At 45.4% G+C, this 18,007-nt stretch overlaps 1 protein-coding gene across 2 annotated transcripts in view; it reads right to left on the bottom strand.

Annotated features, from left to right (window-relative positions):
- Positions 1–753: 753 nt before the first annotated feature.
- RFT1 (RFT1 homolog) overlaps positions 754–18,007 on the bottom strand; it is a 42,662-nt gene continuing 25,408 nt past the window's right edge. Inside the window, exons 8-13 of one of the 2 annotated variants that reach the window (XM_029244128.1) lie at positions 15,931–15,981; positions 15,091–15,221; positions 13,826–13,970; positions 8,093–8,198; positions 2,832–3,081; positions 2,088–2,503 (exon numbers count right to left, since the gene is read on the bottom strand). In XM_029244128.1, the coding sequence (XP_029099961.1) occupies positions 2,336–2,503; positions 2,832–3,081; positions 8,093–8,198; positions 13,826–13,970; positions 15,091–15,221; positions 15,931–15,981 (851 nt within the window). In that variant the 3' untranslated portion in view covers positions 2,088–2,335. Of the gene's footprint in view, positions 3,082–8,092; positions 8,199–13,825; positions 13,971–15,090; positions 15,222–15,930; positions 15,982–18,007 lie in introns of both variants that reach the window. The other variant, XM_029244127.1, reaches the window with a different exon arrangement.

Below are 18,007 nucleotides of genomic sequence, written 5' to 3' on the forward strand. Positions count from 1 at the left end.
CAGACAACGGCAGCTGTCTTCCTGGAGCTGGGAATGGACACTGTGAACACGAGCATGACTGGCCCTAGGCACTGCCACTGGTGAGGATAATGGGGTGTGCCAACCTCAGTTTGCCGAAAAAGCTGGTCCCAAAGTCCTGCCCCAGAGACGCAGAGGCCAAAGGTCTGGAATGGATCCTGGAAACGTACATTTCTAACTTGCAATCCAGGTGATTCTGAGGCAGGTAGTGCGAGGACCACACTTTAGAGTCTGGGGTCAAGTGGGCAGGGGTTGGGTGACAGGGTTCTAGGGGAGAGAGGGGTGGTCAATGGCAGCAGAGAAGGAACTTGTGAGGGCTGGAGGCCCATTTCTGTGCATTCAAAAGACAAAAAAAAGTACTTGGGGGGCCTTTCCTGGTGGTGCAGTGGTTAAGAATCCGCCTGCCAATGCAGGGGACATGGGTTCGAGCCCTGGTCCGGGAAGATCACACATGCCGCGGAGCAACTAAGCCCGTGCACCACAACTACTGAGCATGTACTCTAGAGCCTGTGTGCCACAACTACTAAGCCCACGTGCCACAGCTACTGAAGCCCGTGTGCCTAGAGCCCGTGCTCCGCAACAAGAGAAGCCACCACAATGAGAAGCCTGCACACCGCAACAAAGAGTAGCTCCCGTTTGCCACAACTAGAGAAAGCCTATGCGCAGCAACAAAGACCCAACTCAGCCAAAAATAAATAAATAAATTTATTTAAAAAAAAAAAAGTACTTGGGGGTGGGGGGCTGCCTTCTGTGTGTGCCACCCACCCTACCCCACGGGGCAATCAGTTCTTCTGAGGTAGGCTGACCCTGCCTTACAAAACGTGACCAAGCCCATGATTCTGGAGGGCCTCTGATTGTTCAGTGACACCTTGCATTTAGCTACTTTCCCTGCAATTAATACGAAGCATTCTCTCCTTGAAAAGATAAAAAGGTGTCCAGGTGACTGGGTCCTAGTCTTGGTGCACTGGGTGGGTCTTTATCCTTGGCCTCTTGGCTTTGGCTCTGGGCCAGTGGATTTAAATGTGTGCATTTCAGCCAAACTGCCATCTGATACAAGCTTCCCTGCTCTCTGGGTGTAAACATAGGAAGTTTGGGGACGTCGGGTCTAGATGATTACTAGCTATTATAGTCTGTGCATGTAGCTCCAAAGGTCAATCACATCTAATTAATTAATACATTACATCAGTTAACATAGTAATACATTAATGAAAGAAGAAGAATGCTTTGCTGCCTGAGAACAGCACCTGCTGGGTGCAGGGCAGGGAGGCAAGCCTTAGCCTGGGCTCACACTGTAGCCTGAAGGACCAGATCCGCAGGCCTGCCAGTCTTGTCCTGGGGCTGGAATTCCGGTGTACTGACCAGTGCTGGAAGTAACAGGTCAGCGGGAGAAGGGTGTGATTCAGTGACACATGCCATATAGAATTTACCCTATTTCATTCTGATGGAAAAAAAGACACCTCTATTCAACTTTAGTTGTCATCTGTGCAATCTCCTCATGAGAAGTTACAGCCAACTGCAAAGTGGTGTTCCCTTCAGAGTAGCTCACGAAGGATCACAGTGTCCTTCAAAGCCCTCCTCTCTCAAGTGGCCAGGCCAGAGGTCGTGAGCCGGCTTGCCCCTGCTATGGGAAGACATGTGCTGGCCTGGGGGTGGGGGTGGGAGTGGGGGACAGCCATGAAGGGGAGAGAAGTGACTCTGCCTGGCTAACTGTGGGATATGTGATCTGAAAGACTGTGTCTTCATTTCTTAGATTTCTCATTGAGCAATATTTCTCCTTCACTAAACAACCAGGCCACAGTGTTGACGTGGGGAAAGCCACAACTCCAGGGCCAACTTGTTCTTGTTTGGTGCACAACATCACATAACATCAAGTCTCCTTCCGGCTTTTATGGAATATGTTAAATATTCCTGTGGAGGGTAAAGTGGCTACATCTCTCCTTCTGGGCCAGAAGATTATTAACTATTATCATCCAAGATAGAGTTTGTTGGAACATGTAGTTCTGAAGGTCAATCACCACCAAAAAGAATTAACACATTATTCAAAAAGAAAAATGCTGATTATAACAAAATGGTGAAAAAAATAATTGTATCTATTTTAAAAGCTTTTTCGTCTTCCCTTAAAAATGGAACTCCTCCTTGCTGTCTGAAATCTCAAACGGATACTAAGTGTTTGGTCTGGTGGTTTGCTCCGATGACTCACCTGTGTGTTGGTCTCACTCCACTACAGACCCCTAACTGGGCTCTTCTGCATAAAAAACATGTTCCACCCATAAAACTGCCCCACAGCTGGTCCAGGTGCCACAGGGCTTCCATGAGGTCACGTCGTTTTGTCAGTGAGTCTGGACACACCTAACTGAGTCCTAAGAAAGTGGATCAGCTTGGTCTCTGTGAGGAATGCTGTCCCAAGAGTCACTCCCAAACAGAGGGCCCCCACAGCGACGTGCACCAGCATGGCTGGCCAGCCCCGCTCACAGCAGAGGAACACCTGCAGAAAGAAACCACTGTCACTGCCCCGGGCCCCCAGCTGTACCTCCTTTCTCTGGGGCAAGCCACGGGGAGTGGAGGCCCTACTGCTCCAGCTTCCAGTCAGGTAAAGGCATGACAGCTATGTACTAGGGTCTACTCTGTTCCCACGGGTACCACTCATCAGTCATTTCTATCATAAGATGCTGTCCCAGAAGCTTAGGGGAAGGGGTAAGAGGAAGCAAATACTTGTCCAGCTGGGTCAGGCAGAGCAGGAATGGGATGCCTGGAACGAGGGACAGTGGACATGCTGCAAAATCATGTGGTGTGAAGGCTGCAGGGCGCCTCACCTCGGAAACAGCAGTAATGCCACCACTGAGGGCAAATGCCCCGAGGAGGACTGGTGACAGGAACAGGCCGGCCAGGGGCTTGTGGGGACTCTTCCGGTAGTAGCGGTGGATGAAGCAAAGGCTCTGTGTGATCCGAATGCCCATGTTGAAGCAATTGGCCAAGATGAAGCCCACGCTGCCACACCAATGGGTCAGGAGATAGGATAACAGCAGGAACGAAGATGAGAGGCCCAGCATTGTGAAATTGTACCTGGGAAGAGGGAGGCAAGCAATGCAGGGCAGTGGGTACCTGGTCCCAAGGCAGGGCTGCTGCAAAGAAAGTGGCTGTGAACATGAATTCACAGAAAGCACCTTCAAGTTCCCGCGATCCAGCTGATTTTCACAACATCGAATGCTAAGTGGACAACATGGAAATGTCACTGTCCCTTTCACCCCTGAATAGAAGAGTAAGAAAATGAACAACTCAACATATTTATGGTGTTTAAGGATAATAACTGGTTAGTTTAAGTGACACTGTGATCAAAACACATAAAAATCCTTTTCAGCCTGTCTTTAATGTGAGACACAACAATATGACACGGGTAACAATTACATGTGAACAGGCACTCTGACAGGTACTGTGAGGGGTGCTGGGGATGCACTGGTGGATGAACACACGGCCCTTTCCCTGTGGAGCTTGGATCCGTTTTATGGACGAGGAAACCAGGCAGAGGGAGGCTAAATAATTTGCCTAAGGAATGAGCCTACACCCCAACCTGACCCCTCGCCCCTAAACTTTAGCACCTCATACCGCTTCCCTTGCAAAACGCAGAAGCCCCATAACCTTGGCCAGTGGATCTCACTCAAAGCAAGTGACCAGCTTCCATAATGAAATGGAAACAGGGAGCAAGGCCTGGACCACCTTCAGGGTTTCCCAGACTCTTACACATCCCTGCTCTGCTCTCTACATCTGCAGAGCTCTGTGGGTTCTGCGACTTGAGGGATTATACTGCTCCTTTCACTTCTATGATTCCAGAGCAGCACGTCACTTAGTTATCTTCAGTTTTCAGTTCTCAACTGAGTCTCAGCAGAGATAAAATAGCTGCCACAGTCTTCCAAAAGGCTTGTGGTACATCCATGAACAAAATTCTCCAGCATCTCATTTCTGCCTAGCACACAGCCAGCATTCTAAGTGTATAGCTGTTGAGGGAACCAAACACCTTAGATCCCCAAGCTGTGTCAGCTGGGTTAGGAAACCTCAGAGGCCACCACTCGGGTTCTGTACAGAAGGGAGGGGTGGTAAGAAAGCCACTGTGGCCTCCAAATGCCCAGATTCTGGTCCTTGGGCTGATCAAGCCCAAGGTGCTATGGGAGATATAATTCATCAGAGAGGATAGCAAGAACACACATGCATGCGTGTGCGCGCACCCGCGCGCACATACACACACACACACACACACACACACACACACACACACACACACTGTACTCCAACAGGGGAGGTATGCTTTCATCCAGAATTCCAGAGAGGGAATTCATTTGCTTCTCAGTTGAGAGAGTTTCTTTTAATGAGTAATGGAACTACAAGAGCCCACATCTTCAAAGGGGAAGTTTCTTCACTAACTGCTAATCAATGATCAGAATGGCCAACTTTATAACAGGCCACTGAGGCTGGGCCAGTACTCTGACCTCTTTTCCAAAAAGAAGCAGAGATGTGTAATCTGTTCAGTTTTTTTTCAGAAACGATCTCAGAAAGGTTTATTAAGACCAATGCTTGGAGTTTAGGCCACAGGTTCACAAACTTCCAAAGTCATCCTCACCCAGCTCCAAGTAGAATGGAAACAATGAATGAAACTGGTAGGCAATTCATGCTAATTCAAGCAGGGACAAGCTCCATGGTGTGGCTTCTTTAACGTAGCCATTCGGGAGGTGCTGATGATGACGGAGTCCACCGTTTTTAACTAGAAGAGGGCTCTGCAACTATTGAACTTTCCAGAACTCATAAATCTATAGCCTTAAAGACATTATCCACTTCAGGAAAAAATGAGAATTTTAAAGATAAAATTTTAAAGATAAAATGAGAATTTTAAAGATAAAAATTTGAGTCAATGGAAAATTAGTCAGTGACAATGACTATTTTCTAAGGCTTGGTTAACACAGACAGGAAGTTATTTAATCAGGCTTATCAAAAGATAGATGACTGCAGCAGCAACTGAAGCATTCCCCAGTGGGTGCTGGTTGAAAACATCAAGGCACAGCTATACGTTGTAGCCTTGGCAACCATGCAAAGTATGGTGCCAGTCTTGTGTGCACTTGTCCTGCATTCAACAGTTATGGAGTCCCACTCCACATTGGGCACTCAAGGGCCAACAAGTCAGAAAAAGGAGCTGTCAGTCTTGGGCCTCTGCACCACTGTCCCCTCTGCCTGGAAGGTTCGGCCCCATCTTTGCATAGCAGACTCTTCTTGGTCATTCAGGCCTCAGCCTAAATGCCACCTCCTTGGAGGGGCCCCCCAATCTAAAAAGGCCCCAACTCTCACTACATAACTCTGTTTTAGTTCTCTGCAAAGCACAATATTTTCTTGCTTATTTACTTGTTTGCTACCTGCCTTCCCTACTGTCAGCTCCAGGAGAGCAGGCATCTCTTTCTTCTCTTTTGTTCATTGCTGAATTCCTGGAGCTTAAAGAAATGCCTGTTAGAGAGTAGATGCCCAAAAAGTATTTGTCAAATGGACAAAAGAAAATGAGATATCCTTAACAAAACACAACAAAATCCTTCAGTGGAGCATAATGTAAAAGCCATCAATCTTATGCTATACATATTATGAGGTTATTAACAAAAAAGCAACTTGCAGTTCAATGGACATTCTAATATTTCACATCCAACTAAATCCCCTATTTTTATTTAGAAAAAACAGTGATTAGCCTGTAGGTAGTTAATTAAAAGCCATGATTTCATCAGTATATATTTTTCAATTCAGAATCTGAAATGTAGGAGGTAAATCAATCATAACACTTAACTAAGCTGCTCAATTCTACTGTAAAAATTCTTACTATCGTTTTATGTCTGGCTAAATTCATAGAGAGGGAAAAATTGCTGGGGTCTGTGATGAGCCCAGGTGCTACCTGTGTTCAGACAGGACTGAGGGTTGGGGCCAGGGGCCCAGACAGAAAGGGGGCTGCTATGTTTAATACAAACCTGGAGACCATGCTTAAAGGCACACACATTTTACTCTTAGGGGAAGTGAGTTACTTCAGATGAGAACAAGGCCCTGTCTTTTCTCTATGTTGACTACTAATACCATGAAAATAATTTTCCAGATTTTAATATACTGTTCTGATCCCATTACTACAAATAACTTAAAAAGTTGCTTTCTTTGGGTCAATGCAATGTAAGAGAAACCAAAGCAACCGGCCACTGTCTATATTCCCTCATGATTTGTTGCAAGATATATATTTTTAATTTTAATTAATTTAAATTAATTAAATTAATTTTATATTTTTATATTTTAATCAGGCTTAGTGTTGATTTTCCCCCTCAACACTAATGCTGAAATTGTTATAACAAAATTCCCTTCAAAGAGATAGATTCTTAGTCCAGAACTCTTTCCACTACACCTCAGTGCCTCATTTAGTATGCTTTAAATTATATTTTTAAATCATTTCATGTTAGAAGCACCTTTCAAGTAAAAACACAGTGCTTTCAAAATTAAACTTAGAGAACATTTTATCCACTAAAAAAAAAAAAAAAGATAGACTCAAAGCAGTTTATAGCTATAAATTTAACTGTCTGAAGTAAAAACCATGTCTAGACCACCATTTGAAAACTATGGGTTGTGACCTAAAAGTAGGCTAGGAAATCAATTTAGTGGGTCATGACATGGCAGTTTAAAAAATGAAATAGAACAGAATTAAAAACCATCAGTGTGTCCTGTGCGTAACTGGGGTACTTGTTGCTTCATGGAAGCTTCCTTTCAGTCACACCCAAATATGCACTGGGTCACAGTGTTCAATGCAGTTTTCACTCTGAAAGCTGGTCTGAGCCAGCGGTTCCTAAGGCCTTCGCTATCTATCATCAGCAACCTCCTGGAGCTGAGCAATAAAAGACTCCTTGGCCTAAGTTCCTAAAATTCCAGTTCAGCTGGTATGGGAGGGGGCCAGAACTTCTAAGCAGTCTGGGCTGGGACCACTGCCCTAGACTCCAGTTCTCAACTACGGTGTAGCATACAAGGTCACCAAGCCTCTGTGAGACAGGCCCCAGTGGGAAGCAGACAGAGGCTGCTCTGAATGAGAGGAAGGGCTCGCCAACTCTCTGAGTACCTTTTTCCCATCCCACCCCCACACTGGGACTCTGAGGGATTTCAATGGCACTCAGGGCACTACAGAGGCAGCATGAAACCCCCGAGGGACCCAGACCTCAAGGGGCAAAGGGATAAAGAGGGCCGCTCGCCCCATTACCTACACCCACCCCTTCTCTCTTCTTCTTCCTCTCTCTTCTTTGTCCATATCAGTTTTATCCTTCTCCTCAACTGCACTCTGCAGTGATGTCTTCAGATACCACCTTGCTAATTTTGGCATCTGGGACACAAGAGATCAATTATCCTAGGTGTGGGTCAGAGGCTCTTACCAGGAGTTCACGTCAGAATCATTGAGGAGTTTTAAAAAAACATTCACATGCTCAGGGCCTGCCGATTCTGTAGGCATGGTAGGAGAGAGAGTGGTGGGAGTAGGGTGGACAGGAATCTGCATTTCTAACAAGCTCCATGGGGCACTGTGACTCATAACCAGTGTTAAAAACTACTGCTTGAAATTCCAGGGCAGAGGTCCTGACCTGGGGGTCAATGGATGGGAAAAAATGTGGCAAAACTTGTATGTGCACTTGGGCCTTTCTCTGAGGAGAGGTGTCACAGATCCCCGAGATTCTGCAAGACCTACAAATCAGATTCTATAGATCTGCATCTTGAAGAAGCTCCTTGGTAACCCATCGGAGCACTGGGCAAGGAGGTGGGTGGAGGAGTGGATCTTGTCTGGTGCCTGCCTCTGCCAACCTGGATTAACAAAACCCTTCAGGGCCCTGACTTCTCCCTTCACAAAGGGAGGCAAGGAGCAGTGGCTGCCCCCAGCCCTACTGTGGGGAGGACTTACTGAATGGTGCCTGAGGAAGGCACCACACTCCTGGTTCTAGAAGAGCCTTCTGTAAATGCATGTTCAGAATGAAAAGAAAGAAGTTACTTCATTTTGGCTGAAGGCCATAATTAGAGGTTTATCTTTAAGGTTACCTACCTGTCAACCTCCTCTTTGCGCATGGCAGCAAATGTGAAACATTCGGTCACTCCATTGATGGCAAGCAGGAGGACGTAAAGACAATAGGCACGCAGCAGGACAGGACCTGTAAGGAAACAACCCACCGAGACTCCAGAGCCCAAACAGGAGGCCCACATGCACCCTCACTTTGGCAGGTTGGTCAGAGAACACCAGAGCTGGGTCATGAGCCCTGCTGATGTCATCAGTGGGCAGACGCATGCTTGAGCCTATGGTCTTAACTATCTGGAAGGACTCCCAGCATTCTACAGTACTAACTAAAATAAACAGCTAAAAACAAAAGGACAATTAGGAATAAATGTACAGATCTCTTGCCTAACAACTAAAAGCTTATCTGGCCAGCAAGCAAATCTCACTTTTTAAATCAGCATGAAGAAGCCTGCTAGTTTGTGCACCTGGGGACACTAGTGGCCCTGCATGCTGAGAGAAACTCAGTTGAGGAGGCCCTGAAGAAGCCCAGGGCTCAGGAGCAGCAGGAAACTACAGAGATAGAACACCCATAACTCTTCTGGGAGAATCAGAGCCTGCAAGGTTATTTTCTCCTAAAACAAAGTGATGTGATTCTAGAGCTAACTAACAAGCTTTGGGAAGATCTGCTAACAAAAAATCGGGAGCCTTAAAACGAAATTGATCCCCTCTTTTTTTTTTTTCCCCCTGGCTAAGCTGCGCAGCTTGCAGGACATTAGTTCCCAACCAGGGACTGAACCTGGGCCCTCAGCAGTGAAAGTGCCAAGTCCTAACCACTGGACCATGAGGGAATTCCCTGATCCCCTCCTTTAAAAGGGCTATTACTGACAGGCAGCCAAGCAGTTTCTAATAAAGTAAACATGTACTTAACCTATGATCCAGCAATTCTACTCCTAGGTGTACAACCAACAGAAACAAATGCATGTGTTCACAAAAACATCCATAGCAGTTTTATTCCTAACAGCCCAAAGTGACCATCGACAGGAGAAGGGATAAACAAACTATGGGCCGTCCGCACAAAGAAATACTTCTCAGCAATCAAGGAGGAAAAAAACTACTGATGCATGTAAAAACATGGATGAATCTCAAAAACATTATATTGAGGGAAAGAAGCCAAACATGAAAGTGCCCATGCTATATGATTTCATTTATATGAAATTCTTTTTAAAAGCAATACTAATCTATGGTAACAGAAATCAGAGCAGTGCTTGTCTCTGAGTTGGAGGGGGGCAGTTGACTGGAAAGGGTCCTAATAGAACTTTCTGGGGTAATAGAAATGTTCTGTATCTTAATCTGGATGTTGGTTACATGGGTGTAGATACTTGTCAAAACTCATCAAACTGTGCTTTTTTTTTAAAAGCATTTTAAAATTATTTATTTATTTATTTATTTTTGCCTGCGTTGGGTCTTCTTTGCTGCACGTAGGCTTTCTCTAGTTGCGGCGAGCGGGGGCTCCTCTTCGTTGCAGTGCACGTGCTTCTCATTGCGGTGGCTTCTCTTATTAAAGAGCACAGGCTCTAGGCACGCGGGTTTCAGTAGCTGTGGCACGTGGGCTCAGTAGTTGTGGTGCGCAGGTTCTAGAGCGTAGGCTCAGTAGTTGTGGCACATGGGCTTAGTTGCTCCACGGTATGTGGGATCTTCCTGGACCAGGGCTCGAACCTATGTCCCCTGCATTGGTAGGCGGATTCTTAACCACTGCGCCACCAGGGAAGCCCCCAAACTGTGCTCTTAAGAGGACAGCATTTTAGGGCTTCCCTGGTGGCGCAGTGGTTGAGAGTCCACCTGCCGATGCAGGGGACACGGGTTCGTGCCCTGGTCCGGGAAGATCCCAAATGCCGCGGAGCGGCTGGGCCTGTGAGCTGTGGCCGCTGAGCCTGTGCGTCCTGAACCTGTGCTCTGCAACGGGAGAGGCCACAACAGTGAGAGGCCCGCGTACCGCAAAAAAAAAAAAAAAATAGGACAGCATTTTAATTTATGTAAACTAGACCTCAAAAAAGAAAAAACTTAACTGCTAAAAGAAAAGGGAAAGGCGGGGGGAGTTCCAGAGTCTCAGAATCTGAAACTTATTCATGGTTTATGAAAGCTGCTTAATATGAAACATCCCTGCATCATGGGGACCCTAAATAGTTTTATGGCCATCAAAAAGGACAAAAGGACTACTAACAAGGCAGCCCTGATGGCCCTCTCTTGGGTACACATTGTACCGTATCCTGTTGCATTTCATTCCCCAAGTCGCTGCAGAAAGTAGCCTGGCCCCCACCCCAGCTGTGGGATGACTCCAGCAAAGAACACAGGGACCAGGTTCTGCCCTGCGGTGGCTCGAGGCTATGCGCAGTGTGCTTCCTGCTTCTCTCCATCCTCCTCTCTCTGGCAGAGAGGAGTGGGGCTCCTCTCATAACCTGCACCTCTCACTTGGTAACTGAAAGCTGACGGCATGTGTGAGTCTATCTGAAGGTGGATAGTGAGCTGCTTTGCAATGTGGAGGACACAAAACTCCTGCATGAAACGGTGATTCAAGTAGAAGCGCTTTGAGTCAATTTTGGGGAAAGAGGTTGGAATTGGGGAATTTGTGGATGGAACCTTAAACTATGGATTGAAGTGAGTGGTAGTATGGCTTGAATTATATATCCCCTTCAAAAGTAATCTGAAGTAATTTGAAGTCTAATAGATCTGGATCTATTAGAGTGTGATCTATTTGGAAATAGGTCTTTATAAAGATAACCAAGTTAAAATGAGGTCATTAGGGTGGGCCCTAATCCATTATGACTGGTGTCCTTATAAAAAAGGGAAATCTGGATGCAGAAACAGACACTGACAGAGGGAAGACAATGTGAAGACACACATGGAGAAGACAGCCACGTGATAGGAGGAGTTAATGCATTTCCAAGCCAAGGACTGCCGGCCTACACCCTTAGCTAGAAGAGGCAAGGAAGGATGCCTACTCTGGAGATGTCAGAGAGAGCACGGCCCTGCTGACACCTGGATTTCAGACTTCTGCCCTCCAGAACTGTGAGACAATCAATTTCTGTTGAAATTAAGCCACCCAGTTTGTGATACATTGTTATTGCAGCCCTAGGAAACTAATATTAGGGGATTGAGAAGAAAAAAAGATTTTAAAAAATAAAAGAGAAGACACTGCTTTGGGAAAGCAAGTGTTCTCCTTACTTGCTGCAAATAATAAATCCTTCCTTCTCCAGACAAAAAAAAGTAAAAGAAAGGGCAAGAGAGAAGCACCTAAGAGATAAATGTGAGAAATCTCAGGGAAGTTCACTGAATGTATTTTTCTTTAGGATGGAAAAGCTAGGTATGAGAAAGACTTCTGAGAAAAGTCTCAGAGCACTTCCAAAGCTCCTAATTATATACAGGGCTAAGCCCAAGTAATGCAAAGCAAAACCACAGTGCCCCACGAAAGCCTGCCTGTGGTGCGTCCAAGTCCTACATTTGGAGACAACAGCACAGAGGCCTCTTGAGAGGCCACTTCAGGTCATAGGTGAGTCCACTTCACAGGTGAGGACAAAGAGCAACACGCAACTGGGGCAACGGAGGACAGCAGCATTGCAAGGTCCACTTTCAAAACTAAGTGGTTGGGCGGAGCCATGGAAAGTTCCCATTCTTTTCTGATTCAGTAAGACTTTCTGGAGAAAGTCAAGTTTTGTGAGGTAGTTTTAAGGGAACAAAAAAGACTATGGTGGGGGGCGGAGAGGGGCAGAGAGCAGTAGTGTTAATGTTTTCTGGCACAGGAAAGGCATTCGGATATGCAGCACTAGTCCGAAGAGTCAGGAGTAGGGCAAGAAGATGGGTGGAGTGCAGACGAGGGAAGGAAAGCCGACAGGCACCCTGGGGAAACAAAATGACCCTCCCAGAAGGCACAGAGAACTGGAAGTTTGGTCAAAATGAGAAGCAGTTGCAATGAGGAGACAAATGCTGGAAGACCTTGCCAGGACAGGGATGCTGATGGAGGCCTGGGCCAGGCAAGAGACGACAAGGGTCCTAAAGATCCTGCAGCAGCTACACCAAACCACACATCCTTTTCAGAGACTGAGAAACCAGACCACTCTCAAGACTCTTCTCTCTCTGAAGATGAGACAGAGGGGATATCTTTTTGAGTCTAAAATTATTAACAACTCTGGGGCTTCCCTGGTGGCGCAGTGGTTGAGAATCCGCCTGCCAATGCAGGGGACACGGGTTCAAGCCCTGGTCCGGGAAGATCCCATGTGCTGCAGAGCAACAAAGTCCATGTGCCACAACTACTGAGTCTGCGCTCCAGAGACCGTGAGCCACAACTACTGAGCCCTCAAGCCACAACTACTGAAGCCCGCGTGCCTAGAGCCCGTGCTCTGCAACAAGAGAAGCCACTGCAATGAGAAGCCCGTGCACTGCAATGAAGAGTAGCCCCCACACGCCGCAACTAGAGAAAGCCTGCATGCAGCAACGAAGACCCAACGCAGCCAAAAATAAAAAATAATGAATTAATTAAAAATAAAATATAGAATTATTAATGACTCTGACATAAACCATCAGAGATAGAATTTTTTACCTTAGAAATCAACTAACACTGACCCTTTTAAATTCTCAAGACTGGTACCAGCATCTCACTTGAGTAAAAGGACCACGCAATGACAATGGTTTGTTGATATATCTTCTATGATAAACGAATCCAGCAAGTGAACATTACATGGATGGGACGGCCCTTTCCTCGTGGCACTGTCCTGTGGTTGCATTACAAAGGCTGCTCCTTGGTGATTACCTTTCAAAAGGTGCAGAGCTGCTGTGAAATAGCCTGTCTCGATCTCTGCACACTGACTTGCTAATGGCTTCTTAATGCGGGCCTCCCTGCAGTTGCCTGACCCAGGGAGCCGCAAACCACGTCATTGGTTTCATGGGAGGTGTTTCTCCAAACTTAACAACCTTTGCTGTCAAGCAGAAACTCGGCCCTTCTTCCCCTAATACTAAAAGTTTGGGCCTATTATAGTGGAGACTAGAACATGCCAGTGACGTTGTAAAATGGCACTGGAGAAGGCCCTTTACATTTGAGATAGGGCAGCAGAAAGAAGTCTTCAGGGTTCTTGTCTAGTGACCTGAGGAATTAAAAACATCTTTGCTAAACCCAAGATGAAACACTCCAAATGGATTGCCACCCCACGACCCAGCGCATTTTGAAACTGGTGAAGTTCCCAGGGCCCAGCGATGCTGTGAGACGCCCAGTGGCCTGGGCACCAAGTGTTTCAAAGTTAGACATATTCAATACTTTTCTCCTTCAAAACCCAAGAGTCACTGGACTAAATATACCACTTTATTTGCCGAGATCAATTTCATTCTCTGCAAATGGCTCTGGGTTATCCTTCGGAGGCTTTTGTCCATCAGGCCGTGAGATTTATGTGGCATTTACTATCTGCAGATGTGTTTAGTACCAAGCGGAGACTCATCAGAGCCTGCTCTCTTCCTTCCTCGCTTACCCCAGAGGGAAGCAATCGGCAAAACACATTTTAGGGCTGAGAGGAAAGCCAAGGATTCATAACAACTGCTCCAAGTGAGGTTGCGGGACTGATCGACCTGGTGCCAAAGCTCTAATTGCACGCTGAGCTGGTTTGACCTCAGGTGCCCCAGCTACCGGCAATTTTCCCTACACTGACACACATGTCAGTCGTGTGTTTGAATTTTGTAAGACTCTTCTAAATATTTCGGTTTGGAAATTAGAACAGATCTGGAAAAACCTCTTGTGCATACCTGATCCTGAGCTAAGCATGGCCCCTCCATAGATGTCCAAAGCCAGTTGAGAATAGGCAAAGCCGAAAACAGAGATGGTCAGGCCGGTGAGCAGGGCCAGCTTTAGCAGGGACTCCAAAACCGCGGCGGCCACAGCAACAGCCTCCTTGGGCCGGGGGAGAGGGAAGGAAGTGGGATGAATCATGAGCTAAAGAAAAACTTCACATCTGACTTTCTCCCTTTGCTGTTTTACAGATCACTCTTTCAACTGCTGAGGGCCATCACTGCTTTTCTGTAGCCTGGGTTTGTTTCTATGTCAATTAGCAAATGGAGGGAAAAAGACAAAGTGTACCTCCTTAGGCAGTGCAGGGGAGGGTTAGTTTTTAACTCATTTAGGATAAACTATCTCAAATGTTGCCTAGGAAACACTCACTTCCCCCTCTGACATTTATTCTTAAATGGACGAGTTTTTACATTGCTAGCTAGCTTTGTCACCGTGCTTCTCCTGACAAACAACTCCAAACCCTGATGTTCCTGGAATCTACACTTAGGAAAACATTCCTAAATCAGTCTGAGAACCAGATTAGCTCGTTTTGAAATACTGTGCATAAACTGTATTTTGCAAAATGTCTTCTAAGAGATGTAAGAGGCCAACTTAGCTTGCTTCTAATTCTAAGACAGACATTTTCAATGGTTCTAGGAAAAGGGAAGTTTCTACAACCAAATACTCCTGGATTAAAATCTCTTCTGTTTTTACTGGCTGGAGTATATCAATTCTCAGAGTCAGAATGGAGCTCTGGGCATGTCACAGTCCTTAAGAAGCTAAACAACTGGTGTGGTGAGCGAGACCAAATGTCCGCATGCTTTCCTCCCCGCACCCTCAGTTAGCCTTGACCCCGTCTCTGCATCCTTCAGCTCATCTTTTGTTCCTGAGAATGTGAGGATGGGGGAGGCAACCTCATTCTTACACCTAACACTAGACCATGGAAGGAGGTCTGCGCTGCACTGGGGACAGCCGCAGAGAGTTCTGAGAGGGCTGGGACAAGAATAAGGTCACAAAGAAGGACAAAGGGTGAAAAAGAAGGGCTGGTCAGGGGAAAAAGGAGAAGCTGTGAAAGAAGAAGTGAGCTCAGTGTCCTGCCATCATTCAGAATGTGATAGAAGAATGAAAACTAGAAGAAAATTTCAGAGCTAACAGAGGGGAACAGATAGCTCCACATTTCTGTCTGTTTATCCTGCACATAGAGAATTCACTTGGGAGATGGTGACATAAGAACCAAGACTACCTGCTTCTGAAGTGTAGCATCCTTTTCTCTCTCCAGCACCTTAGCAAAGAATATATAAAAACTCTCTTCTATTGGCTGGAAAATTAATCTGGCCACAAGGGAGCCAAGATTATTCACTATATCATACATGCCTACAAAACAAAAAGGAAGAAATAACAATCGTATTGGTTTTTCTATTTGAATTTTTATAGCACCATTAAAATTTTTTCTAATTTAATTTTTTAAATTAAACTTTTTGAGATAATTATAGATTCACTTGGAGTTGTAAGAAATAAAAGAGATCCATGTACCCTTTACCCAGTTCCCCAAACAGTAAATTCTTGCAAAACTATAGAACAATATCACAACTGACATGGATATAGTCAAGATACAGAACATTTCCATCACCAGCATTTTTTTATAAAAGTCATTAATACCAAGTTGATTTTTTTTTCTATTTTTATTTGCACTACTTTGGGATTATATTCAAAAATAAATGTGAAAAAAATATTAAGACCTATCTAGCCACACAAACATGGAGCAAATCTTTGTGACTGCAATGAGCTCCCTTTTCCCTTAGCACACTCTGGCCCCCAAAATGAGCACCAGAGCTCTGCAGAAAGCAGGGTAAGGGCAGAGAATCTCAAAAGAGAACTTGCCACCCATGTCAATGAGAGGGGATAGTCAAATATATAAAGACCTACAATTTTTAATCTTCAGGATTCATTTCTTATAATCTTTTTTAAAAAATAGTCTGCAGGTTCATTTTTTCATTAAATGTATCAAACTGCAGAGAAAAATATGAGAAAGTATCTACTAATAGTTCATCTTTAATTAAAACAATACAGAATTTCATCTTACCCTGATCCCCAAAACTTAACACGTTCAAAAATGTCATCACATATCGCTCGCCTGTAAATGGAAAAGCAAAATAATTAGCATTTCAAATGTACAGTATTTTCTTCTTTCCTTTTCTTTTATCATCTATCATCTCTTCCAGTTGGTAAATACTCTCAAAGGAGAAAAATTAAGTAATCAGTTAAAGACATGTTCCTTGTCCTAATGTTGATTTCAAATAATCTCAAAATAATAACAATTTGGAAAGTGCAGGGGGCTTTACTGACAACAAATTTCCAAACCAGTTAAATTAAAAACAAAACAAAAATCAATAAAACCAGTCTGATAAGTTTTTCAAAAAGTATGAGGAGTTACTAAAATGTTAATGATGAAAATGATTATCTCAAGTTTTCAGGGAGGTCAGATAATCTGAGTGTAAACTCTGTGAAATGAAAGGTCCATGATTAAGTGCACAGACTCATCAAAAGTTTCCTCTTTGGGTGGATAAAGCTCCGTGGAGGCTGGCAGTTCCCTGGAGCCCAAGTTCACAATTCAAGACAGTCTAATGCTTTCAAGGTGAAGACACCAGCCCAGAGCCCTATTCCCCACCCTCAACTTCCATGAATGTTCTTATTATCTGTGAGTGGAAAGCACTGACCACTATGGAGGTGGAGCACTGAAGAGTGCCCATAGCTCTGAAGGGCCAACTCTCACCTCCTAGCAACTTGCTCAAAGAGGAAAGCAATATTAAGAGATGAGAAGCAATGTGATCTCAAGTCTCTCTTCAGCCCTTCCCTGCCTACAATCTCCCAGCCACTGCATTTGTGGCAGGGACCTCTGCAAGTCTTCCCAGGCACGGGTCCTCAGGCACTGCACTAGTTCCCATCTGTATCTCTGCTCTGTTCTGATCCATCCTCACCACTAACAGTTCCAGCTTTTGCAAATACAGATCTTAAGTCAATCCCTGTCTTCACAATTTTAAATGGCTCTGTAGTATTTGCAAAAAGTCCAAGCGCCTTGATTCTGCATTTGAGGTCTTTTATTATTTAATTATTATTATTTTTTAGAAATTTATTTTTGGCTGCGTTCAGTCTTCGTTTCTGCGCGTGGGCTTTCCCTAGTTGCGGGGAGCAGGGGCTACTCCGTTGCAGTGCGCGGGCTTCTCATTGCAATGGCTTCTCTTATTGCGGAGCATGGGCTCTAGGCGCGCGGGCTTCAGTAGTTGTGGCTCACAGGCTCAGCAGTTGTGGCTCGTGGGTTCTAGAGCACAGGCTCAGTAGTTGTGGTGCACGGGCTTAGTTGCTCCGTGGTATGTGGGATCTTCCCGGACCAGGGCTTGAATCTGTGTCCCCTGCATTGGCAGGCGGATTCTTAACCACTGTGCCACCAGAGAAGCCCTTGAGGCCTTTTATAAACTTACCCCGAGCTATCTTTTTGGCCTCCCTTCACCAACCTCACCCCCACCTCCCACCATCACACCATCATCCTCTGCTACACCCTACACGGAGGATTTAGCCCCTCCAGCTGCCCTGAGTCAGGATGGGCTGGTGTTCCCAGCCTCAGCTGTTGGTATTCTCACCACCTGCAATGGCTTTTCTTCAGGGGCTTCCCTGGGTTCTGGCACAAAAGGCCTCTCCCTCCCACGTTCTGTGAACTCCCTGAGGGCAGGAACCATGTCTCAGTCATCTCCGTGCCCCTGGCTGCCTAGCAGAGCTCCAGGAAATGAAACAGCACTCAGATGTCTGGCGAATGAGCTGGCATTTCCAAGTACAGCCCCTCACAGCCCTGTATCAGAGTTAACGACACAAATGCCTGCGTCTCTGGGGAGAGAATGAGCTCCTTGAGGCCACGGCCTGTTCCTCATTCATCTGTGTATTCTCAGCACCTGACACACAGTGTTTAGGAAATGTGGGGGCAGAAAGTAACAGCATTTATATACACACACATACACATACACACACACATACACATATACTATACACACACATATACTATATACACACACATACACACATATACTATATACACTCACACACACACATACACATATACTATATACACTCACACACACACATACACATATACTATATACACTCACACA

Source organism: Monodon monoceros, unplaced genomic scaffold, assembly GCF_005190385.1.
Source record: "Monodon monoceros isolate NGI ecotype Baffin Bay Population unplaced genomic scaffold, NGI_Narwhal_1 Super_Scaffold_3, whole genome shotgun sequence".
In the NCBI taxonomy this organism is placed as follows: Eukaryota; Metazoa; Chordata; class Mammalia; order Artiodactyla; family Monodontidae; genus Monodon; species Monodon monoceros.